Source organism: Mustela lutreola, chromosome 4 (genome assembly GCF_030435805.1).
Source record: "Mustela lutreola isolate mMusLut2 chromosome 4, mMusLut2.pri, whole genome shotgun sequence".
In the NCBI taxonomy this organism is placed as follows: Eukaryota; Metazoa; Chordata; class Mammalia; order Carnivora; family Mustelidae; genus Mustela; species Mustela lutreola.
The window spans coordinates 33,859,700-33,884,717 of record NC_081293.1 but is presented as its reverse complement, the minus strand read 5'-3'; the positions used below and the strand labels follow the sequence as shown (position 1 = coordinate 33,884,717).

At 38.8% G+C, this 25,018-nt stretch overlaps 2 protein-coding genes across 9 annotated transcripts in view; one reads left to right on the top strand and one right to left on the bottom strand.

Annotated features, from left to right (window-relative positions):
* EXOC6 (exocyst complex component 6) overlaps positions 1–25,018 on the top strand; it is a 364,257-nt gene that overhangs the window by 337,915 nt on the left and 1,324 nt on the right. For 7 of the 8 annotated variants that reach the window (XM_059169437.1, XM_059169440.1, XM_059169439.1 and 4 more), the window contains one exon: positions 24,083–24,195. In XM_059169437.1, coding sequence (XP_059025420.1) covers positions 24,083–24,195 — 113 coding nt within the window. Of the gene's footprint in view, positions 1–10,665; positions 10,750–24,082; positions 24,196–25,018 lie in introns of those variants that run through there. The other variant, XM_059169442.1, reaches the window with a different exon arrangement.
* On the bottom strand, positions 16,898–18,373 carry LOC131828647 (hsc70-interacting protein-like). The gene has a single exon (XM_059169446.1). The coding sequence runs from the start codon at positions 18,296–18,298 to the stop codon at positions 17,189–17,191; it is 1,110 nt and encodes a 369-aa protein (XP_059025429.1). The 5' UTR covers positions 18,299–18,373; the 3' UTR covers positions 16,898–17,188.

The window sequence follows — 25,018 nt, the reverse complement described above, 5'->3', positions numbered from 1 at the left end:
AATCAGGAAAATGATATTGCATGTTCACTGTCTATAACAAAAAGTCGAACATGTAAATATGTATAAAGAGAAAGCTCTCATTTTTTTGTCTTCTTCAATCTCTCAGTCATCATTGTGTTACCTGAAGATTTTTTTTTTTTAAGATTTTATTTATTTGACAGACAGAGATCACAAGCAGGCAGAGAGGCAGGCAGAGAGAGAGGAGGAAGCAGGCTCCCCGCTGAGCAGAGATCCCGATGCGGGGCTCGATCCCACGACCCTGGGATCAGGACCCGAGCTGAAGGCAGAGGCTTTAACCTACTGAGCCACCCAGACACCCCCTGAAGATCTTTTGACAGGTACACTTAGTGGTGCCTGGCTGGCTCAGTTGATAGAGCATGCAACTCTGGATCCTTGAGGTCATGAATTCAAGCCCCACGCTGGGTGTAGAGTTTACTGAAAAAATAATAAAAAACAAAAAAAATAATAAAATGTACATTTATTTTTTAAAAAAATATTTTATTTATTTATTTGACAGACAGAGATCACAAATAGGCAGAGAGGCAGGCAGAGAGAGAGGAGGAAGCAGGCTACCTGCTGAGCAGAAAGCTGGATGTAGGGCTTGATCTCAGAACCCTGGGATCATGACCTGAGCCGAAGGCAGAGGCTTTAACCCACTGAGCCACCCAGGCGCCCCTCTGTAGGCCTTTAAAATTACTTAACACTCCAAAAAATTGTACCAGTCAGAATTTTTTTAAAGAGAAGTACATAGTAATGTGACTATAAACAAAAGTAACAGATTTACGAGAAAAATTTATTCATCTAAGTGTGTAGTTGGGCAAATAGGAAATTTTTAAATTTATAATATAAACATGATTATGTTGTGATTTGTTATGAGGTAAATTTTAGTATGTTAAACAAGGAGTAAATCTTTATCTCCATGGACTGGGAGTTATAAGCTGGTGTATAATGTAAAGAGAGGCAGTCCCAAATTTAAATGTTTTTAATCATCAGTATTCTAATTTTTTCACTGAAAGGGATGGTTAAAACTTTTAGTATAGTCTACCAGCAATGAAGGATATTGCTAGCTGGCCTTTATCAATATATACCCTTTAAACTAATTATTAGATATAAACTCAGTATTGCCAGTATTCAACAGGGAACTTTATTCTTTTCTCAACATTAATTTCACATTTTTGCCAAACTCCCTATTATTCATGTATAAGAAATGTTTTTCCCTAATAATAGTTTTCTTTTTTTGAATGGAAACATTTTTTTTTTATTATAGATTTCTTTGAGTTGGGAGGATAGATTATGAGAACTTTAAATATTTAATTGCTTTGTCAAAAAACAGCAATAATTATTGTACTCTTTAGCAACTAATGAGTATTCTAACCAGAACCAGCATATTCACTATTATGATCTTTTTTGCTGTATAAGACAAAATTCCCTAGATTGCCTTTTTAATATTTGCCATATCAAGTATGAATCTTTTTTTTTAAGATTTTATTATGTTTGACAGAGATCTCAAGTAGGCAGAGAGGCAGACAGAGAGAGAGAGAGGGGAAGCAGGCTCCCCGCTGAGCAGAAAGCTGGATGCAGGACTTGATCCCAAGACCCTGGGATTATGACCTGAGCCAAAGGCAGAGGCTTTAACTCACTGAGCCACCCAGGCACCCCACTGCCTCAAGTGTGAATCTTAAAAGAGTGTTCTAAAAAACTTTGCCAAGAACTCTTTTTGAAAGTAGATTGATTATACATACAAATAAAAGGAAATCTTGTATAAATGAAGCCATCCTAATCTGGTTGTTTTAAGCACTTGACTTATAAATTGAGGAAATTAGATCCTAATCCTACTTTACATATAAATTTGAACAAGACACATTAATCTCTCTAGAGCTCAGTTTCCCTTTTATAAAGTATAGAAAAGCCTGTACTTCCCTGGAATGAGATGTTCAAGTGAAAAATTGTATACAAATACAACTAATGGCTGAAATGGAGATAAGGAAAAATTAACAGTAGGTGATTAGTGAACTTTGTGTAGACTCTGTCAGTCTCTCAGGGTCCCTTGAAGGTAATCTCTGTGTGACAGGGTCACAAACTCAATATTTATGCAAAGCTTTTGCAGTGGTTTAAATTAGAAGCTTTTTCTTATGCATTAATCTCTCTGATTTTCTTTTTGTTGCAGAAAAGACACAGTCCTTAAACTTCAGCTTCTCAGAGTGGTCTATGAAATACAATTTAGTTCAGTTCAACAAGCTTTTATTGAGTATCCAAGGGAGAAGTAGGAGCTATTATCTATGCCCTTGAAGACTCATAAGTTGGTTGGAAAGTAGAAACAAACATACCCCAAAACTCAGTACATGTACATACTCCATGCTTGAGGAGTGAAACTTTGGGGACCAATAGAGCCACCCGTCCTCATATTTAGATGACTGAGAGAACCGAATCCTGTTGACACCCAGGTAGCATTCCAGAGGGGTTCATTCCATGTCCTGTATCTCTAAGACCATACACTAAAAGAAATTTAGTGGGGTTTTGTTCAGTAGTGACCTTTTAAGAGCCAAGTGGATATGTGTCATCATGAAAATTTTTACTAATATATATTGAAAGGATGAAATTGCTGAAGGGATTATTTGATTTAAGAATAATTTATAATATTTTTTCCTGAACTTCCTTCTTAGGAATATATTCCAATGCTTTAGTACTTAATAGTAAGTGACAGTTTGGTCCCAAGAGTGTTTTATAGTTTATAGTTCTTTCTTTGACTTGCTTATGTTTTCTTAATTTTCAGATCATCTTTCAGTTACCTTCAGTTTTTGATTCAGTGATTTTCATGGTTATGAAATCCTAAGATTTGAGAGTTGGAAGGTGCTTAAGGAAATCTAACCAAACCTCCTATAAACTATCCCTTTAACCAGGGCCCTTGCTGCTGCTCCTAATGTCTTTAGAAGTGCACGTTCAAATAGAAGCTTCTTTGCCCTTTTGAAAAACCTCATGACAGCCTTCATCATTTCTTCCTGAGATCTGGTGTTTCCAGAAGATTAAAATGTTTGATTACTCATCCAACTGAGGTACTTTCTCCCTACTCTTTCCACATCTTACTCCACTCCTTCTGGCTGCCTGACCTTTTTACTGTCTCATTCACTCCTTGTTTTGTTTACTCTGTGTCTTTTCACTTACATTGCAAGGTAAATGGTCCTATGGCTTCAGTGCTGTGGCAGAATGTTTTCTTCCCCTCCCATCTTAGAATTGTGCAGGTACCCTAACCAAGAAGCCCTCTAATGGGAGCTAAGCACTCTTTCACGGGCTACACAGAGTGAATGAGAGATCCTGTTCTCCTCATCCCCATTTCCATTTGTAGACCATTGTTCATCTCCTCTTGAGTGAGTAGATGGCGCCTTGAGCCTCCTTCATTCCTCTCTGTCACTACCAATATTTCACTGTTATTTTTTTGTTTTAAAAAAAGACTTTTTTTTTTTTTTTAAGATTTTATTTATTGAGATAGAGAGTGAGAGAGCAAACATGAGCAGGGGACAGAGGGAGAGGGAGAAGTAGGCTCCCTGCTGAGCAGAGAGCCTGGGCTCAATCCCAGGACCCTGAGATCATGACCTGAACCGAAGACAGACTGAGCCACCCAGGTGCTCCAAAAGATTTTTTTTAAATCACCTCTACATCCAAAGTGGGGCTCACAACCCTGAGATGAAGAGCCACATGCTCCCCCAACTAATCCAGCCAGGTGCTCTTCACTGTTGCTTTTGCAACCGAACACTTTGTCTATATTCACATGCATTCTCATTTTCCTTCCTCAGACTCATGTAATAGGTAGCCATTTTGTTCACAGTTCTCTCATCTTCCAGTGCGCACGACCTCATGTTTCTATGGGACTTGTTTCATTATTCATCTGTGTTTCCTCTGTTTTATCCTTTCCCTAAATACCTTAGCCTAAAAACATATTCAAAATCTAACCTACCCGAGAGAGAGACAGAGAGAGGGCAGGCAGGGAGATATCTTCTCTAGTCTCATTCTAACATTTACAATCTCTTCTTTGTTCCTCTTTTGTATCCTCATTCCTTAGAAGAATTTTTTATGATTGTTTCCTTATTTCCTCATATCTCCTTCATTCCCCAATCTACTCTCTGCTTTGCCACAGTGCTCAAACAGCATTCACTTAGGTCACTGGGGAGGGCCAGAAGAACTATTTATCCCTTACTTTATTGGTTCTTTCTGCTGTATAATAATATAATTTGTTATATGATAATGTTGGTCACATCCTCCTTAAAATTCTCCCTTCTTTGGGGCACCTGGCTGGCTCAGTCGGTTAAGTGTCTGCCTTCAGCTCAAATCATGAACCCAGAATCCTGGGATTGAACCCCACATTGGGCTCCCTGCTCAGCGGAGAGCCTGCTTCTCTCTCTCTCTGCTGCTACCCTTGTTGTCTTCCCTCTCTGTCAAAGAAAAAAATCTTTTTAAAAAAGCCCAAAAAACAAAAAACCTCTTCTTCAAAGTCTTTACTGTCTTAATGTTCTTTTTATGTCTTTTCTGTAGCTTCCTTTTCCTGCCCCCTAAATGTTGGTATCCCTGAGGTTTCTGTCCTAGAATGCTGTTCTGTATACACTCGACCATAGTGAACTCATCCATTCTCCATCTGATCTTTGGCACAAATGCTGTATGCCCTAGATATTTATGCAGTTGCTGGGTAGACATTTCCACTGGGATATGTGTCCCACATCCTATGTGGCCAAAGCTGTCAACACATCATCTTCCCTCATTCTCTAATCAGGTCTTTTCATATTCTCTGTTTTGGTTGATGGCATCACTCTGCCATGTCCCACATTTAATCATCATGGCCTAGGGAATTTTCTTCTTAATATTTCTCAAACCCATCTTCTTCTTTCAACCTAACTACCTGTCTACTACCTATCCATCCTCCTCTCTCTATCCTAATGACCTATTTGTTTATCCCAATATATTTCAAGTTTATCACAACAGTCTCCTAATTATTTTTCCTGTCTTTAGTTTTTTTCTCCTCAAATCCGCTCTTCATAGAGCTGCTAGATTTGCCTATCTAAGTGATCAGGCTGACCATGTGAGCTTTCTTGTTTAGAATTTTCCCACAGTTTCTGAACAAGGCATACATGTCCTTTTATGATCTGGTCCCTGTCCCCTACTCCAGCCCATTTTGTACTACTCCCTTACTGATAAGTTTAGCAACACTAATTAAAGTGGCACTCCCCATAAGCACAACTGTTTCTCATCTTTGTGCCTTTTCTTTTCTTTCACATTTGCTTGAAATATCACAGCATTTCCTTTGATTAACTCCCCCCCCCTTTTTTTTTAAGATTTTTAATTATTTATTTTAGCAGGGGGAGTGAGAGGAGAGCATTGAGGGAGAAAAAAATCTCAAGCAGACTCCATGCTGAGTGTGGAGCCTGAAGCGGGGCTCAATCTCATGACCCTGAGACCATGACCTGAGCTGAAACTAAGAGTCAGATGCTCAACTGACTGAGCCACCCAGGTACCCCATGATTAACTCCTTTTTAAGACTCAGTTTGGGTACTACCTCATATGCCTTCTCAGGTTTGCCTCTCACTCCCCAAATAAGATTGGATGCTCTAAAAATAACCTGTACATAACTCCATCAGTGTAATGAGCATCTTAGTTCATAATTAGGCCTTTGTGAATATCTCTTCCATTCTACCGAAGAACTCCTTGAATCCAAAGACTGGGTCATCACCATCTTTTCATTGCTACTGTCAAATTAAGTGCTTATCACATGCAAATAAGATCCCTTCATTTTACAAACAGGAAGTTGAGACCCAAAGTTTATCACTCCCTTAAATGATCAATTCATAATGAAAGTAGCTTGATTAAAAAAATAAAATGAGTTGAGAGGGAATTTAATAGGGCATAAGATAAATACACTATTGGTGTCATAAGAAACAATACTTTTTCCAAGTGATATATAATCAAATAAACAAATAATATCCATAGAATATTGATAAGGTGAGACAGTGGAGGGGCTTGATTTTTCCTAACCAAGTGGTTCCAGTTTCTAACATTCTGAAGCACTGTCACCACATAGCAGATATTTAAAAATTATTCTGAAAAAGGGGTGCCTGGGTGGCATAGTCAGTTGCGTGTCCAATTCTTGGTTTTGACTCAGGTTACAATCTCAGGGTCCTGAGATCGGCCCAGTGTCAGGCTCTGTGCTCAGTGTGGAGACTGCCTGAGACTCTGTCTCCCTCTCCCCTAGCCCCTCCCCCTGCTCTCTCTTGTGTGCTCTCTCTCAAGTGAATGAATAACTCTTAAAAAAAATTTTTCTGAAAAAAAGAAAAACTGACTCATTTTAAGTTATAGTATTTGTTGAATATTTCATTAGGAAACCATTGAATACTCTCTTATTACCCCAGAGTCTTATTAAAAATGAAATTCTCAGGGGTACCTGGGTGGCTCAGTGGGTTAAAGCCTCTGCCTTTGGCTCAGGTCATGATCCCAGAGTCCTGGGATCAAGCCCCACATCCGGCTCCCTGCTTAGCAGGGAGCCTGCTTCCCTTCCTCTCTCTCTGACTGCCCCTCTGCCCACTTGTGATCTCTGTCTATCAAATAAATAAATAAATAATCTTAAAAAAAAGAAAAAAATAAATAAAAAGAAATTCTCAGGCGCCTGGGTGGCTTGGTCATTAGGCATCTGCCTTCCGCTCATGTCATGATCCTAGAGTCCTGGGATCAAGCCCTGCATTGGGCTCCCTGCTCAGCAGGAAGCCTGCTTCTCCCTCTTCTGCTCCCCCTGCTTGTGTTCCCTTTCTCGATATGTTTCTGTCAAGTGAATAAATAAAATCTTTAAAAAAAAAAAAAAGAATAAAATTCTTTCTATGGAGCACCTGGCTGGCTCAGTCTGTATGGCATGCAGTTCTTGATCTCAAGGTTGTGAGTTTAAGCCCTAAGTCGGGTGTAGAGATTACTTAAATTAATAAAACTTTAAAAATATTAATTTGTTCTCGGCCAATCTGTAAATACTTAATACTTCCAACTTTCTTATCTGTTTGTTACCCCTCTCTTCCTTCTTTGTCCCCCTAATTATTAATAAACTTTTACCCCCTGAACTGTGTTGAGTGTGCTGGGCCAGTTTCTGTTCTATGTATTACAAGGAAGAAACTCCTATGTCTTGAGTTTTTTCCTGATGGCCTGATGTACAATGTTAATGCAAAGTGTTAATGGAAACAATTATTTTAACAGGATGGCACCACCTATTTTGCTTAGAAATGTCCTAATTTCCTGCTTAGGTTATCTAGAGGTCAGATAGGGATTTCTTTCTGTACTCCCATTATACAGATTTGTATCATGCAAGCATTGTAAAACTTAGATCACAATCTGTTTAATTCCACTGGCTGCATTCATCTTCCCAAGAAGATAAGTCCTTCCCCCTGCTGTTTTTATTTAGTTTCTTTTTATATAGGTATGACCCTAATAGGTCTTTACCCATAGATGCTTTTTAACTAACCTTCATTTTAAAGTTTGTCTGTTGCCCATTTTGAAGTTCACGTGGATTAGTCAGAAGTTCTTCTGCATTAGTTGGAATGCTATAGTGTTGTCACTGTTAACTCGGTCCTAGAAATTGGGTAAGCATCAGGCCCCAAAGTAAGCCATGTCTACTTGCTATATACTCTTACCATAGTGAATCTGCTTCAGTGTAGTTTGATAACTGTCTTTTTTTTTTTCCAAATTTAATTATGCCTTGAGGCTGTTGAAAAACTGAATTTATTTGTTGAACCAAACTCAGCAGCAAGTGTTCTGGCATGTTTACCGAGCAGATTATTATACCTGACAAAAGGCAATTACATATACAATCAGATTTGGAAGTAACTGGATAATTAAAGGTTAATAAATTGTCTAGCATACAAGAAGTGCCTTTAGATTCTGGAGAAGTAAACTAAATACATACCTTTTTAAACTGTTTGAATAAAGATTACAAAATCTTTATTTTTAAGATTTGAAAGAAAGAAATGAATGAGGATACAAGCCTCCTTAAATACAAATACTCACTGAGATAGTGTAATATTTTGTCTTAACTGGAGACTGCAGAGATTCTTATTTTCTGTATTTCCATTCCTAAATACAGTAGTCTGGTATTACCATAGAAACTATCCTCCTTTTCCTCCTGTAGTGGTTGGGATTCAATGCTCTTGGTTTGTTTTATTTATCTAAATGGTTAGAGTTCCATTTTAAAGACGAGAATGATAAGATGACTCTAGGAACTGAAGTATCTGGTTTTAATTTTAGTTTAGCTTTGTTTTCTCAAAACAAATTATAACTTGCCATTGTAACTAATGGCAAATTGTGTCTCTCTCTCTGTCAAATAAGTAAAATCTTAAAAAAAAAAATAATGGCAAATTATGAATTCTATACATAACATGACTTATTAAAATTTTAGAATGAGGCATATATGACTGATTTTGTTGAAGACTAAATTAATCCATCTGTTAGATTCTCCAAGCTTTCATTTGCCTTATTTTATTTTTTTTTTAAAGATTTTATTTATCTATCAGATAGAGATCACAAATAGGCAGAGAGGCAAGCAGGGGGGGTGGAAAGCAGGCTCCCTGCTGAGCAGAGAGCCCGATGCGGAGCTCGATCTCAGGATCCTGGGATCATAACCTGAGCAGAAGGCAGAGGCTTTTAACCCACTGAGCCACCCAGGCGCCCCTCATTTGCCTCATTTTAAATCATAGCTGTGAGGACAAGGGGAGAGAAACATCCACTTAGATTCACAAACTTTTAAAAAGTGGTTATTCCCTCCCTCTTTCTCTTCTTATCAATTAAAGTGCATTTAAAAGAGTACACAGTGAAGCTCCAGCCTAGTCTAGCTCCCTTCATTCAAGCAATTACTATAAACTTTTACCCCCTATAGACACATTGGCATATAATTATTCTTCGCTGGCTAATCCATTTTTTTTAAAGATTTTATTTATTTATTTGACAGAGATCACAAGTAGGCAGAGAGACAGGCAGAGAGAGAGGAGAAAGCAGGCTCCCCGCTGAGCAGAGCCCGATGTGGGGCTCGATCCCAGGACCCCGGCATCATGACCTGAGCCGAAGGCAGAGGCCCTAACCCACTGAGCCACCCAGGTGCCCCTGGCTAATCCATATTATCTTCCTTCATTGTTCTAGGTCTTACACAGTTAATTTATACAAGCAGATCTTATTTCTCCATTGCTTTGATAAAGCAAAATGACTTACAGAGAGAATCAAAAGTCTAGTGAACACCTCTCATCATGAGATTCACGGTTTGATTTTCTGAGTATTGGAAGTAAGAGCTTTATTGGTGAAGTAATTACATAAACCACTTGTTACATAAGTGTGGCAGATGATGTAATGAATCTGGGCAGAAAATTGAATGTATGACATGGGAATGTTTATTTAACATGTTTGATGGTGGCATCACTGGTTTACAAAAGGTAATCTCAGGAGCAGAACTGTGGTTGTGAAATATTTTTAGTGTATTCTATAGCACAGATTAATCAGTCAATAAATAGACTAGCTATCAGAATAATTATAAGGTGATACTAAAAATTCAGAGATATTCTTTTAAAGATTTTATTTATTTATTTGACAGAGATCTCAAGTAGCAGAGAGGCAGGCAGAGAGAGAAGGGGAAGCAGGCTCACCGCTAAGCAGAGAGCCCAATGCAGGGTTTGATCTCGGGACCCTGAGATCATGACCTGAGCTGAAGGCAGGGGCTTAACCCACTGAGCCACCCAGGTGCCCCCAGAGATGTTTTTATTATTAATAGTTCACATTAAATAACATAGCTAATTATTAGTATATAAGATGTGAGTTCAGATTAGACTTACAAAATTCTGTGTCACAAGGTAACATATACATTTCATCTTAACATATATTTACTTGGTGCCTAGTATATACCAGGTACTGGGCCAAATGTGAGGATACAGATGAAAGCAACACAAACTCCCAGTGTTGAGGCACTTACAATGTATATTAGGAGGAAGTAAAGGCACTTCAGCTGTTGGGATATTGGAAAGAGACTGGGCTGAAATAGCCATGAATCACCCAGACTACAAAAGGAATTGTTATGTAATTCCTTAATGGGAGGAATTACAGACACATCAATATGCTGTGAAAAATCCTGTGATAGAGATGTGGCAGGTGCTCTGAGGACATGAAAAGAATAGAAAACCCATCCCAAGCCCTGGGGGGCTTCTTGAGAGAGGCAGGATTTAAATTTTAAGAAATTTAAATTTTATGGAATAAATAAGAGTTACATGGATGATGAAGGAGGGGAAGGGGACTCCACACAGAGAAAAAGAAAATGAGCAATCTCCTGGGGATCATCGTGGTTTTTAAGAGAATTCCTTGTTTAGGAGCTTAAATTACAAGGCAGGAGAAGCTGCCAAAAGGATGAACTTGTTGGGGCCAAGGGTTGGCCACCCCAAGATGGACCACATTGGCATGAACATTTTTTTTTATTAAAAGCAATCAAAACCCAGCAGATAGAGGTAACACTCCTTACCTCCCCCTCAACTGTCTGCTTGTACCAGGAAGAGAACTAGTAATGGAGACTCCCTTTTACGTAAGAATCTTCTCTGTATAATAGGGCAACCTTTGTTTTCCAAACATCTCCTTGTACTTTCCTGATAATGGTCCTTCTTCCCTTTGTATCCTCAGACCCTACTGCTGTCTCTAGCTCATATAAGCTTCATGTTGCCTCATTGTCTATGGAATTCCCATGTCTGTGTAGATTCTCCATAGGTAAGCTATTAAATTTAATTTTCTTCACTTAATCTGTCTCATTGCAATTTGATTCTTAGTCCAGTTAGAAAAATCTTGAAGGGCAGAGTAAATTCTTTCTCCCCAACAACCTCAATTAGGGGCAAGATTGCTTTGCATTTCATGGTAAAGAAGTTGATCTTTATCTTGAAGAAGTTGGGACGCCATTGACTGTTTTAAGTTAGTGAGTGGTGTGATCGCATTTGTATTTTAGCTGGATCTCTCTAGCAGCGGTGTGAAGATTGATGGATCTGGGGTGTTAGAAGGCAGAGGCAAGGGAGGATAGGTGACACAAAAGGCCCTAGGGTAGAGGTTGTGATATCTGAACTAGGATTATAGTAGTAGTAGGGGTGGAAAGTATGAAGCAAGTGAATTCAAGAAATATTTAGGAGGTTAAATTGGCAAAATTTGGCAATAAGTTAGATGCCAGAACTGTGAAAGAGAGGAGTCAAAACAGACTGAATAATAGGTTGCCTGAATGGCTCAGTTTGTTGAACGTGCAACTCTTGATCTCAGTTCAGGTCTTGATCTCAGTTCAAGCCTTAGATTGGGCTCCATACTGGACATGGAGCCTGCTTAAAAACTAACAGACAAACAGGGCACCTGCCAATCTCAACCAAAACAGGCTGAATGCAGATTTCTAGTTTGGGTAATTAGGTAAGTGCTGTTTTTCAATATGTAAGCCACATTTTTTAATCAGGAAGCTGAATTAGGTATTCTCATGACAGAAGAAAAACAAGCCAAGTACATTTGTAAAGGTACTCAAAATTATACTCAACTATTTGAGGTAAATGTACCTGAGGAAACTACCTGAAATTTTTTTTCCTGTTTTGGGTAATTAGAGAAATTTTGCTTTTCAGAAATAGAGGCTAGAAAAATTCTTGTTAATAATTTCATTAAAATCTTTCAGTATTTATAAAGAACTTTTAGGAAACTTTACTTAAATATTTATTGTTATTTGGGTTTAAATATATAATATAAATAATTTAAAACCCCGTTGCCAAAGAATTACTTTAAAACTCAACCATATAAAATGTTAATTTCTTATATTATTAAATGGAGAGTCAAAAGAGCCTCTTTTTTTTTTTTAAAGATTTTATTTATTTGACAGATATCACAAGTAGACAGAAAGGCAGGTGGCAGAACGGGGTGGGGGGCTGGTGGACAGGCTCCCCGCTGTGTGGGGAGCCCAAAGTGGGGTCTGATCCCAGTACCCTGAGATCATGACCTGAGCCAAAGGCAGAGGCTTAATCCACTGAGCCACTTACGCGCCACGAAAGAGCCTCTTAATTAAAAGTTTATGTGGGACACCTGGGTGGCTCGGTGGGTTAAGCTGCTGCCTTCCGCTCAGTTCGTGATCTCAGGGTCCTGGGATTGAGCCTGCATCAGGCTCCCTGTCTTTCAAATAAATAAATAAAATCTCAAAAAAAAAAAAAAAAAGTTTATGTAACAAATTCTACTGCCAACTATATACTCAAGAAAAATAAAAACATATATCCACACAAAAACTTGTACATGAATGTTCACAGCATTGTCATTCATAATAGCTGAAAAATGGAAATAATCCAAATGTACATTAAATGTGGAATGGATGAACAAATGTGTCATATACATATAATAGAATATTATTTGGCCATAAAAAGGAGTGAAGTACTGACACATGCTACAACATGGACGACCCTTGAAAACATCATGCTAATTGACAGAAACTTGTTATAAAAGACCACAGGTTATATGACTCCTGTTGGTAGAGTGACTGCTAGTGGTATGGAGTGATAAAAATGTTCTAAAGTTGTTTAAGATGGTTGCATAACACCGTGAATATACTCAAAACCATTGATTTGTATACTTGAAATGGATGAATAGTATGTGAAATGCATTTCAAAACCTGTCCTAAAAATTTTTATAAAACTAACAGAACAAGAAATAGCAGCTTAATTATATTAAAGTTATAAAAGCAAAAATAGAGAACAGTTGTAATAGCTTTCAAAAATAGGAAGGCTGTATAAGTAAGGTAAACTGTTATATGTGATAGCTGTAAGCTGATAATCAAAAATTAGAAAAGTAAGTGTATTTAGAGACACTGAACTAAACAGAAGGAGTTAATGTGATTGCTTCAAAGAATGGGAAGGGTGGGGCAGGGGACTGTTGGTTTTTATGATAGGCTCTATATGATTGTTAACCATGTATTACTTGGTAAAATTAATTTTAATAAAGAAATTAACCCCATAAATCATATGTATGTATGTATTTGTATGCCATTTTAGCCACAATAGTGACCAAAAATTAAAGATAAAGCAAATGTGAGTGTGTATAAATCTGATTATGTAAATTCCATTTTTTAAAAAGATTTTATTTATTTATTTGACAGACAGAGATCACAAGTAGGCACAGAGGCAGGCAGAGAGAGGGGGGAAGCAGGCTCTCTGCTGAGCAGAGAGCCTGATGCGGGGCTCGATCCCAGGACCCTGGGATCATGACCTGAGCTGAAGGCAGAGGCTTCAACCCACTGAGCCAAACAGGCGCCCCCTGTAAATTCCAATTTTTGCCTCTTTTTCCAAATTCTGAACTTATCTAATCTAGAAGTACTATATAGCTTACCATCAAAAATACCTTGAGAACATTCTACTTCTGCTGTGTGCAGTTCACCCTAGTGAAGTGACCTAAAGAGATCGATGCCTTTAAACAGTCTCTAGAGAGTGCTCTACCCAGAGTTTGCTCCTGGTTCTGCGTAGGTGGGAGTGGAAAGGCTGGCTGAAAACAGGTGTGGCAAATGGGACATTTGAAGAGGGTAGGCGTGGGTTAGGGGTCAGTTGTATCAGAGAGCTTGAGGCAGCTTGAGGGCAATTAACACCCGAGGGCAAAAAGTGAGGTGAGTGGAGGCATAGTACTGTTTCTTTACAGTTTTTGGCTAGGCCCTTTCTGGCTGCTACTTAAACTTCTCTTCTGTGCTTCATGTGGAGTTTTTCATATGTGGTGTTTTGAGATAGTTGGAAAGGTAGTAAAGCCAAGAGCTTTAAAAATCATACCGAGCTCGTCATTTGATTTCAACATCTACTAGGAAAAGGACTTGTATTTTCTCCCATTCGGACTAATTTAGTAAGACCCATTTTTCTTGAATCTCTAGTGCCTAATTGCTCATATTTCTTCGTTAAAACTGTATTATGGTTTAGGATTTTCGTTGCTGTTTAAATCTCTGATGCCCTCTAGGAACCCTTTCATAGGCTTTGTGTTTTGGAGGGAGAGGAAAAATGATCTGCTTTACTTTTGGAATCTGCAAAGGAACTCTGAAGTCCCAGGTGGATTTGGTGTTTGGAAAAGGGAATTTGGGGGACTAAGGTTGACCCTGAGCCCCCAGGTCACTGTTCACATTTACAAAAGCAAACCTGGTATCCCCAATTGCTTTTCTCTTGAGGTTGGCTTAGCTTTATTTATCTTCTGTCTTGGGTCACTGCCCCTGAGGTGCTTCAAAAGCAAAACCCAAAAGACTCAAAACAAAGAAAGCTAAACCAGATTCAAGGAAAAAATGACCTGGCACTCTGGGTTCACTTTTACAAAGGCAAAAAGTCACTTCAAGAGTTCCATAGAGTGGTTTTAAGTCAGCCTAGATTCATTGTGTCAATTGCACAAAGTGATCTCAACAGGTCCGAGACCCCAAAGTTTCTTGGGTGGAGACTAGGAGTGAGACTTAGGATGAGAAACTGTCAGCAAGCCAGATGCGTAGACACAAACGAATTCTTCAGTGATTCTGAAGCGATTCAACTATTTTGAGCATATAAATGGGACCACCCATGCAACCATATCTTTCCTTAAGCTAAATCTTTTTGTTTGCTGGACACACACACACACACACACACGGAATGCTGAGGAAGTGAAACTTACAACTCACTTACAGATATTGGCATAAGTCTACTTTATGTTATCAGATTAATTATAAAAGGTATTTTTGAATCCTTGGTGAAAAAAGAAGTTAGGATACTAATTTTAGATAATCTTATAAATCGTGATGAGATAGAACTGAGGCTTCTTATTTTGCTCTTCATTTTTGTATGATCCATACTTTGCTTACTTCCCAAAAGGATTTAAGGTAGAATTATTTTACTTGACTATTGGAACAAACTCTTTTATAGACCTTAATACCAATTTTCATTATAATATGCCTGACTTTATCCTTTAATAAGTAATTGTAAAATTGCTTTTGAATAATCTAGGGAACTTTTTTTTTTTTGTTCTTGTTTGAGATCTACATCTTTGAATATCAGGTATATATGTTAATAAGTTCACCTGTTGAGACTGTGTCTTACTCTTTATTTACAAGACTGAGAGAGATTTTGTGTAATTAATAGCAAATGTATTATTTGTGTACTGCCATCTGAAAGGGAGCAAAGCTCAAGGAAGAGAAGTGAGGTTTTCCATAACTTGGGTTTTAATAGTAAAGATATAGTGCATCCTGTGAAACCTGACTAAATGTGAGAGATAGACCCCAAGGCTATAACTGTGTGCAAGTGAAGGTGAGTTTTTTTCTGGCACTACTCCAGTTTCCTCCTCCCTTTCTATCACACTCTGGCTCCAGAATAGGCATGTTCTTTTTCAGCTATTCCAAAGATCAGGAATCATGCTTTTTGGTCAAAGCAGGCATGGGTAGCAGCCTATATAATGGGCTCATTGCATCACTGTGGCCTGGCATAAGGTTATGTAGGACCCAAGAATAATGTCCTAGTTTTGCGTTACATCTTTTACTTCAGTAGAACTGTACTTTAACTCACTACCACCACTCTGCGCCCGTGGCTGTTTCTGAATTTTATGCCCCCTGTCAGTTTCCTTACTCCTCCATTCAGCATCTCCTATCTTCCAGTTGCCCCTTTACCCCATAAGCGCTTCTCATCTTCTCCAGTGCAGCCCCTTCTCCTCGCAGGATTCCTTCTCCCGCCGTCCCTCCATCCTTCACTCCCTCGCTCCATCTACCCTTCAGTTATCCTTCAAGCAATAAGAAATAAAGCTTCTGTTGATAATCCCCCCTACCGCAAAAGAACTGTAGTTTAAAATGTGAAAAAATGGGATTACATCAAACTGAAAAGCTTTTTTTTTTGAGGAAAGCTTTTGAATTTTTTGAGGAACCTCCACACTGCTGTCCATGGTGGCTGTACCAATTTACATTCCTACAAGCAGCGCACAAGGTTTCCTTTTCTCCACATCCTTGCCAAGACTTTTTATTTCTTTGTCTTTTTGAGAACAGCCATTCTCATAGGTGTGAGGTGATATCTTATTGTAATTCTGATTTGCGTTTTCCTGACAATTAGTGAAGTTTAGCATTTTTTCATGTGCCTGTTGGCTGCCTATGTATCTTCTTTGGAAGAATGTCTATTCAAGTCTTTTGCCCATTTTTTTTTTTTATGGGTATTACCTTACATAATCACTATATGTATTACATAGTAAACCCAGCATTACATATACTTGCACAATTATGCTGTGAATGATGATAATAGTGATGACGCCAGTGAAAAAGGACTATCTTTAGCCCAAAGAGTACTGGGAGGGGAGAAGGGGGGACATGAAAATAAGCAGAAAGCACACAAAGAGATGGGTATTTTCTGACCAGGAAAGGTCACTCTAAACACAGAAATATTTAAAAAAAAAAAAAAAAAAAAAAAAAGGTATTCCCTTATTTCCCCTATGTGGAAATAATGCAAAACATTTATTTTCTATATCAGACAAGAACACAGCTAAGTAATCCAAGTCTACTGCAGCATTATAAAAATCATCCCTTCACCACAGTGTAAGATTTAAATGCATCTGCACAAGGGTGCACACTATATAAAAGGAGTAAGGTTGTTGCTGCCCTGCCAAGCACTTCTGGTCCCTACCCAGGTCCGACTGCAATACTGGTGGTCCCAATGGTTCTATCAAAATAAATTGTGTTTAAAAAATAAAGCATTTAAAAAGACAAGTCAAAATGCCTCAGAAACCGTATCTCCAACTCAAACTTCATCTATTTTAATGTATTATTTGCCTCCTACTAATAAACCTTTATTTCACTCGTTATAACTGAGCAATGAATCTTCCACACTCAAATATCTTCCTTGCCCAATTAGTCCAAAGGAAAAAAACTGAAATGATTAGTAAAGAAGAATGTAGGGACTAACACACCCTTTTAATATGTTTTTAAATATTTTTAAGGTTTAAAAAGTGTTTAAAGTTTGTAGTTCCTAGTAGGAAAACATTATCTGAATGAATACCCTAATGGCAAACCATTGTAGAATGTTTCAGTTGCATGGGGAGCAGAGGGGTAGGGATTCTCTTCACAGCACCCCAGCTTTCTTCATGAGAAGGTCGGAGGTACACTGGTTTGTATTATTGCGACATCCATTAGGTGATCGAAGTTGCTTTTCCTTCAGCAAGGGCTTTATTTGTCAGAAGGGCATTATGCTTGACCTCCAAATTTGGCTGACAATTTACTGATGAGATTCATAACCTTTGGGTTGCTCTGATATTTTGACATATTCGCTGGGTTCTGGGCCACATCCTGGAAGGCCACCATAACTTCTGGATCCTGCATGGCTGCAAGAACTTCCGGATCACTAAGAATTTCATTGAGCCCAGGCATTCCTGCCATTCCAGGCATCCCCCCTGCCATTCCAGGCATTCCTCCAGGAAAATTACCCGGCATTCCCCCAGGAAAGCCACCTGGGAAAGAGCCATACTGAGCTCCTGATTGTCGTCTGGCTTCTTCCTCCCTCTGGGCTCTCTCGTGTTCTTCCCGAGCCTTCTTAACCCTTTCTATTCTTTCTTTGATCTCTCGCTCTTCACGTTTTCGCTCGTATTTTCTCCGATGTTCAGCAATTTTCTGGGCCCTCGGTTGAACTTCTTTCAGCATCGCACTAGCATCTTCATCATAATCCAGTTTGCAAGCAAGGGCAAGATCATGTGCTGCTTCTTCCCAATGGCCCAGAAGTCTATGTGCTTTCCCGCGCCACTTATAAGGCTGAGCTGAATCAGGATTTATTTCAATAGCTCTGTCACAGTCTCGAATGGCAGCATTTGGCTTCTGTAATTTGATGAAGACACTGGCTCTCTTGGCATACAGAATGGCCAAGCGAGGATTTAGTTTGATGGCATCTGTGAACAAGTCAATGGCTTTCTGTAGTTCACCATCATTTAGGGCATCAATGGCAGCCACTTTTTTATCATTTGCCTGATCCATCATTTCCTCGGTTATCTCTGCATTTTCATCTCCCATTTCTTGAGGGGCATCGGTATCTGGTTCAATCACACCTTCATTGTCAATTTCTAGATCACTCTCCTCACTTGATGGTTCATCTGTCTTTATGTTTTCCTCCGCCTTCTTACTATCTGGTTTTTCTTCCTTGATACTGTCTTCTGATTTAGTTTTATGAGTGGCAGGTGGTATTTTACCCCCCATGCTCTCCACCCACTCCCGCAGGAAACGCATTTCCTCGGTGTGCAGAATGCTCGGATCCTGCTTACACATTTTCACGAAAGCCCGAAGCTCGCTCACTTTGCGGGGGTCCATGGTCCAGAGGCAGTGGCAGGCGGCAGGCGCGGCTGGGGTTGCGACCCGATTCCAGGCGCGGGTACTACCTCAGCGTGATCGTGTAGAAGGGGGCTTTTTGCCCATTTTTTAACTAGATTGTTTAGGGGGTGTCTGATATTCAATTGTGTAAGTTTTTCATATATTCTGGATATTAATCCTTTATCAAATCTATGATTTGCAAGTATCTTCACCCATTAGGTAGGTTGCCTTTTTGTTTTGTTGATGGTGTCCTTTGCTTTGCAAAAGCTTTTCAGTTTGAGGGGTGCCTGGGTGGCTCAGTCTGCATTCAGCTCAGGTCATGATCCCAGGGCCCTGGGATCAAGCTCCACATCAGGCTTTCTGCTAGGCAGGAAGCCTGCTTCTCCCTCTCTGGCTCCCCCTGCTTATGTTCCCTCTCTCACTGTCTCTGTCAAATAAATAAATAAAATATTTTTTTAAAAAGTGGGGGGGGGGGGCACCTGGGTTGCTCAGTGGGTTAAGCCGCTGCCTTTGGCTCGGGTCGTGGTCTCGGGGTCCTGGGATCGAGCCCCGCATTGGGCTCTCTGCTCAGCAGGGAGCCTGCCTCCCTCTCTCTCTCTCTGCCTTCCTCTCCATCTACTTGTGATTTCTGTCAAATAAATAAATAAAATCTTAAAAAAGAAAACCCATAGGATATTGTATGGCGATAATACTTTAATTTAAAAAACTGGAACGAGGGGCGCCTGGGTGGCTCAGTGGGTTAAAGCCTCTGCCTTGGGCTCAGGTCATGATCCCAGGGTCCTGGGATGGAGCCCCGCATTGGGCTCTCTGCTCAGCAGTGAGCCTGCTTCCTCCTCTCTCTCTCTCTCTGCCTGCCTCTCTGCCTACTTGTGATCTCTGCCTGTAAAATAAATAAATAAAATCTTTAAAAAATAAAAAAATAAAAAATAAAAATAAAAAAGTGGAACGAAGGGGCACCTGGGTGGCTCAGTTGGTTGGAGGACTGCCTTCGGCTCAGGTCATGATCCCAGAGTCCTGGAATCAAGTCCCACATTGGGCTCCCAGCTCCACGGGGAATTTGCTTCTCCCTCTGACCACCTCCGGGCTCATGCACTCTCTCAACTGTCTCTCTCTCAAATAAATAAATAAAATTTTAAAAATAAATAAAAATTAAAAAGTAGAACAGGACCTTATAATAATTACGGATGAGGGACACTGATAGACCATTCAGAAATGTTAAAGATCATTTAATTCTTACTAACATTAGATGCAAATCTTTATCATGATGGAATCTATTTTCTTTATCAGTGCCCCAGAGAAGGAGCCTGAGAGGAAGTCAGTTGACTACATTCACTTTCCCTAGTTTGCCCACAGGCCACATTGGCCTTTTTCAGAGAGCTGTGAGCTCAAGCCAAAAGAAGTCTGTAGGGTGCTCTTTTTCTTTTATCTTTTTCTTTTTTTTCTTTTTTTTTTTTAAGATTTTATTTATTTATTTGACAGAGATCACAAGTAGGCAGAGAGGCAGGCTGAGAGAGAGGGGGAAGCAGGCTTCCTGCTGAGCAAAGAGCCCAATGTGGGGTTCGATCCTAGGACCCTGGGATCATGACCTGAGCGGAAGGCAGAGGCTTGAGGCCTGGGCCACCCAGGCGCCCCGAGTGCTCATTTTTTAATACTCTGAAGAGCCTAGGGAAAAGCCCCTGGTAAACTTGGGGTGGTTTTCATCAATCAGTAAGTTATTTCTTGAATGTCTACTGAGTGATTACACTCTGTTGGACACACTTTATGCGTTTGCCTGCCTAGCTTTATGAAGTTTGTTTCTATTTACTTACCAAATGCAGTATTATGCATTTGAAAAATTGTACACACATGGAAATGAGAAATCAGAATAGGAGAGCAGTATGCTTCCTGGACCATTATTTCCTCCGCACCTGTATCCATGCATCCTTTGGGGCACAGACAACAGAAATGGTTTTCGCGTTTACAGCCACTGGGTTCGTGGGCTGAGAATAATGGGCAAGCAGTCAGTGGCTCCTATAGAAATCAGCAACTTCTGTCTTTTTTTTTTTTTTTTAAGATTTTATTTATTTATTTGACAGACAGAGATCACAAGTAGGCAGGGAGAGAGCAGGAAGCAGGCTCCCTGCTGAGCAGAGAGCCTGATGCAGGGCTCCATCCCAGGACGCTGGGATCATGACCTGAACCGAAGGCAGAGGCTTTAGCCCACTGAGCCACAGAGCGCCCGTAGCTTCTGTCTTAATATTAAATTGATTGTAGCAGGATGCCCGGGTGGCTCAGTCAGTTAAGTGTCTGCCTTCCACTCAGGTCATGATCTCAGGGTCCTGGGATTGAGCCCCATCAGGCTCCCTGCTCAGCAGGGAGCTTGCTTGTCTTTCCCTCTGCTCCTCCTTCCTGCTTGTGGTCTCTCTCTCTCAAATAAATAAATAAAATCTTTAAAAATAAATAAAATAAATTGATTGTTATCTTCCCTGTATGTTAACTAACTGGAACTTAAATTAAAACTTGAATCTGAAAAAAACTTGAATTTAAAAAACAAATTTATCGTAGCATCCTCATGTATTACTGTAGTTTAGAGTTCTAGGGTTGTGTGAATAGTTTTTTTTTCCTTTATACTTTCTTCAGGTCAACATCAAAACATTACTTGTTTCCGGGGCGCCTGGGTGGCTCAGTGGGTTAAGCCTCTGCCTTCAGCTCAGGTCATGATCTCAGGGTCCTGGGATCAAGCCCCGCATCGGGGCTCTCTGCTCAGCAGGGAGCCTGCTTCCTCCTCTCTCTCTCTGCCTGCCTGCCTGCTTGTGATCTCTCTCTGTCAAATAAATAAATAAAATATTTAAAAAAAAAAAAACATTACTTGTTTCCATGTTAACTGTCGCTTCCCCACTTTCCCCGCTTAAAATGTAAATTCTTTTTTTTTTTTTTAATATTTTATTTATTTATTTGAGAGAGAGAACATGAGCCAGGAGAAGGTCAGAGGGAGAAGCAGACTCCCCATGGAGCTGGGAGCCCGATGTGGGACTCGATCCCGGGACTCCAGGATCATGACCTGAGCCGAAGGCAGTCATCCAACCAACTGAGCCACCCAGGCGCCCCTAAAATGTAAATTCTTGAAGCATAGGATTATTGTCTCATTCAGTACTATATCTCTGGCCTGGCACAGTAGCCAGCACGCTATAGGTGGGCAGTCAAAGTTTGTTGAAGGAATAAATGAATCTTACCTAGATTGTTGGCTTTTTTTCTACATTGGCAATGAGTTCCTTAACCATGAATGTGCAGCCCTAGATATCTACAAGTTAATAATGCACAATGTATATGTCTATAAAATATTAGTGTAAATTTAAAAGCATGTAGATTAGACTTGTCTGCATGTAGGCAGGTAGGTTAAATTTTATGGTTCCTGTAATTTCTAGTGATAAGAGATTTGCATATGAGTATCTGACCACATGTGAAAATTATAAGCATAATATTTCTTTATCTAGGCGTCTGTTTTGTGCTGTTTGGCAGAGGAACCAGTTCTGTATTCACTGTTGGAGTTGGTGTAGGTTTTAAATTCATTAAATGGACTCCTCCTTTCCCACCTGAGGGTAGATCAGCCCAAGAGGAAAAAGAGACTTATTTTAAGGCCTCTTCCTCTTCCACATCCCAAAGGTCATGTTGCTAATGCCTTTTGGAAAGAAAGGGAGATTACAGCCAGCGTATTAAGTGGTTACTTTCTGCTGACTGTGCGCATGCCCATGCATACTTGTGCAAACACACACTTACACCTAAAAGAAGAATCCTTCAAAATGAGGCTTTTGTTAACAACTGTGTGAGGAGCATTTATTATTGAAATTTATTTTAATATATAAATATATAAACCTTATCTTTATCTCTAGAGTTAATACTTGGCCATTGTGGAATATTAGGTAAATGAAGAATTCAGTAACAGTTACCCATAACCCCACCACACAAATAACAATGTTACATTCTTAACATTCTCGAAAATTTTTTTCCATTCTTTTTTGATGGGTGTTTATGTAATTTTAGTAGGGACGTTTATCACAAGCATCTTACCAAGATACTTAAAATTTTGTGTAAATATCGATTCTAATAACTACATAATATTCATCTTACAGATAGATATACCTCACCACTTAACCATTCTCTCAGTACTGAGATTTGGGCTGCTTTCAGGTTTTATTTTCCCCCTCAAACTAATCGTTTTTTGATAACACAGCATTTTTGAGGTTAAGATCATTATTCTCTACCTTTATTATTGTTTCCTGAGGTTTGAGTCCTAGAACTAGGATTACTGAGTCAAAGGGAATGGCTGTTTTATAGGGTTCTTAAACATGTATTATAAAATCACATTCTGGAGATATTATGCCAAAATTCATTTTCATGGTCAGTGTGTGTGAAAGTTGCTTGTTGCTAAGTAACAGTCAAGAATTACACAGAAGTTTAAATAAATAAATTTAAACTTTAACTTTTCTTTTTCAGGCAGTATATTCTTTGAGCTTTGTTTCAGTTTAGCTTCTGTACCAATATCTTAACTTTTGATACAGCCTAGAATATTGTCCAAAAGAAAATAGAGTGGCTTTTAATATTAGTAGTTACTGTTTTCATTATGGAATTTTCACCCTTTGATGGGAACATCTCTACTAAGTTGTATATTGGAAGGGAAAAGAGTCAGACAAGTCCATTACCTTCCTAAAGAAGTAGTTTTTTGTAACCTCTTTTTAGGTTTTAATTACCCCCAGAAGTTTTATCCCTCCCAGAGTCCCTGGGTTGGCTCACATATCCTAGGAGTAAATACAAATGCTTCCTTCAGTTGAAAGCAAAACCAGTACACCCCTTACTTATAATGTGAATTAAAACAAGAAGAAAGAAAAGAAAAGGAAAAAAAAAGAAGAAAGAATAATATAAAAACTGAAGGAAGGTAGTAAGTAAAGTATTTAGCTTTCTGAAACAATTCAAATGGGGATAGGAAGTTGGTTTTAAATGGCTTAAAGGAGATTAGGGTTTTAAAGTTGGATAAGGAGTTTGGTGCTTTGGTTTAGGCACGGTATTGCTTTTAAAAGATTACTTCCATATTTGACAACAATTCTAACTAGAGATTATAGAGCAAATAGTCAATTTTAAAACACTACGGAATACAAGAGGGCTTCTTTTTGTTGTTGTTTGTTTATACAGAATGATTGCCTAGAGTTAACAGGCTGAGTCCTGAAGCCCTCATTTCATAATACTGCTGAGGATCTATCACCAGGGGGGATCCAGCAGAGGTTGTTTAATGCACTTAATTGAGATTATCTGAGCTTTTGGTTTAAATTACTTTGGGAAAAGTCTAGGTACAAACGGCTTCTTTGAAAGGTAAACATACTTAACCTCTAAGAAAAAAGGTTCAATTTAAGTTCCTTGAAATTTTTCAAACAGGTAATAGCACCAGCCCTTATTAATTAAATTGGAGTATGGGCTGCATATTGTGTAAAGATGAGATCTCTATACATCAGGTACAAGTGTTACTATAATTCTATTAATAGTGTTTTCATTATTTTATAATTGTTTGAGAATGCAGTCAGGTATTGTATTAGAAAAGCAACCCCTGACAATTTTAGCTATTTCGAAAGTATAAAGATACATGTGCTGTTTTGGTTATAAAGTATAATTAGTGATGAAATTTTAAAAATGAATTCCTTATTCTGTTCAATCTAAGAAGCAGGTCATATTAAAGTGGATCAAGAGTGGCCTATACTGCATGTATTAGCTATGGGTAAATAGTCAAAAGTTTAACATTTTCCCTATCTTTCTCAGCTCCTTGACCTGTTTATGGTTTGGGATTGGTCTACTTATCTAGCTGATTACGGACAGCCAGCTTCTAAGTACCTTCGGGTGAATCCAAACACAGCTCTGACTCTTTTGGAGAAGTGAGTATATTCTGAAGACTTTTTTGCATAACATTATAGCATTTGGTGATTTAGCGATGATTGAACAACTAGAGATTTTCAACAAAAGAGAAATGTCTAAGTGGAGCTTAAAAGCTCAGTCCATTTTAATAACCAAAACATAAGCCTCTTTCTTTGCTGATTGTAATGTTGGTGTTGTTTTATGGGATTGCTGTTTATGTTGATGTGAAACAAAATTTTGGTGCATCTCGTCCAGTTAAAAATAATAAAAGTTTAGGTGTTACTTTTCCCTTTCATTATATGGCAGATTTTCTTTTCACTTAATGATATTTCATTTTACGTATCACTGCTAAATTTTCTATTTTTGAATTAAAAATGTATATTATTTTCCTATACTTCAAAATATCTGTGATATATTTGATTTCAAAGGACAAAAGAAACTGTTTAAAATAAATGTAAACTTATTTTACCATGCCATGAAACACTGCTGAGACCCACCCCCCCCCAAAAAAAACAACAAAAAACCCTGCTTTAAATTTTCTAATGTTAATTTTTCTTTCACCTTGTCTTGCTATGAATGTGATTTGCAGAGTCAACAGAGGGTATGTATTTTAGCATACATTGGTGGAACAACAATATTAGAAAACTTAACATACTTTAGATTTACATACTAATGCAAAAACCCCACTTCATATAGAATGTAAAATAAAGCTGCTAATTTTTGTGTAGTTGCTCTGAACTTTTATTAGTACCTATTTTCTTTGAAGTATATTTTTCAAGCATAAGGATTAGTGTGATAATTCAGAGCATGCCAAGATATTTTACTTGTGATAGCATAGCATTT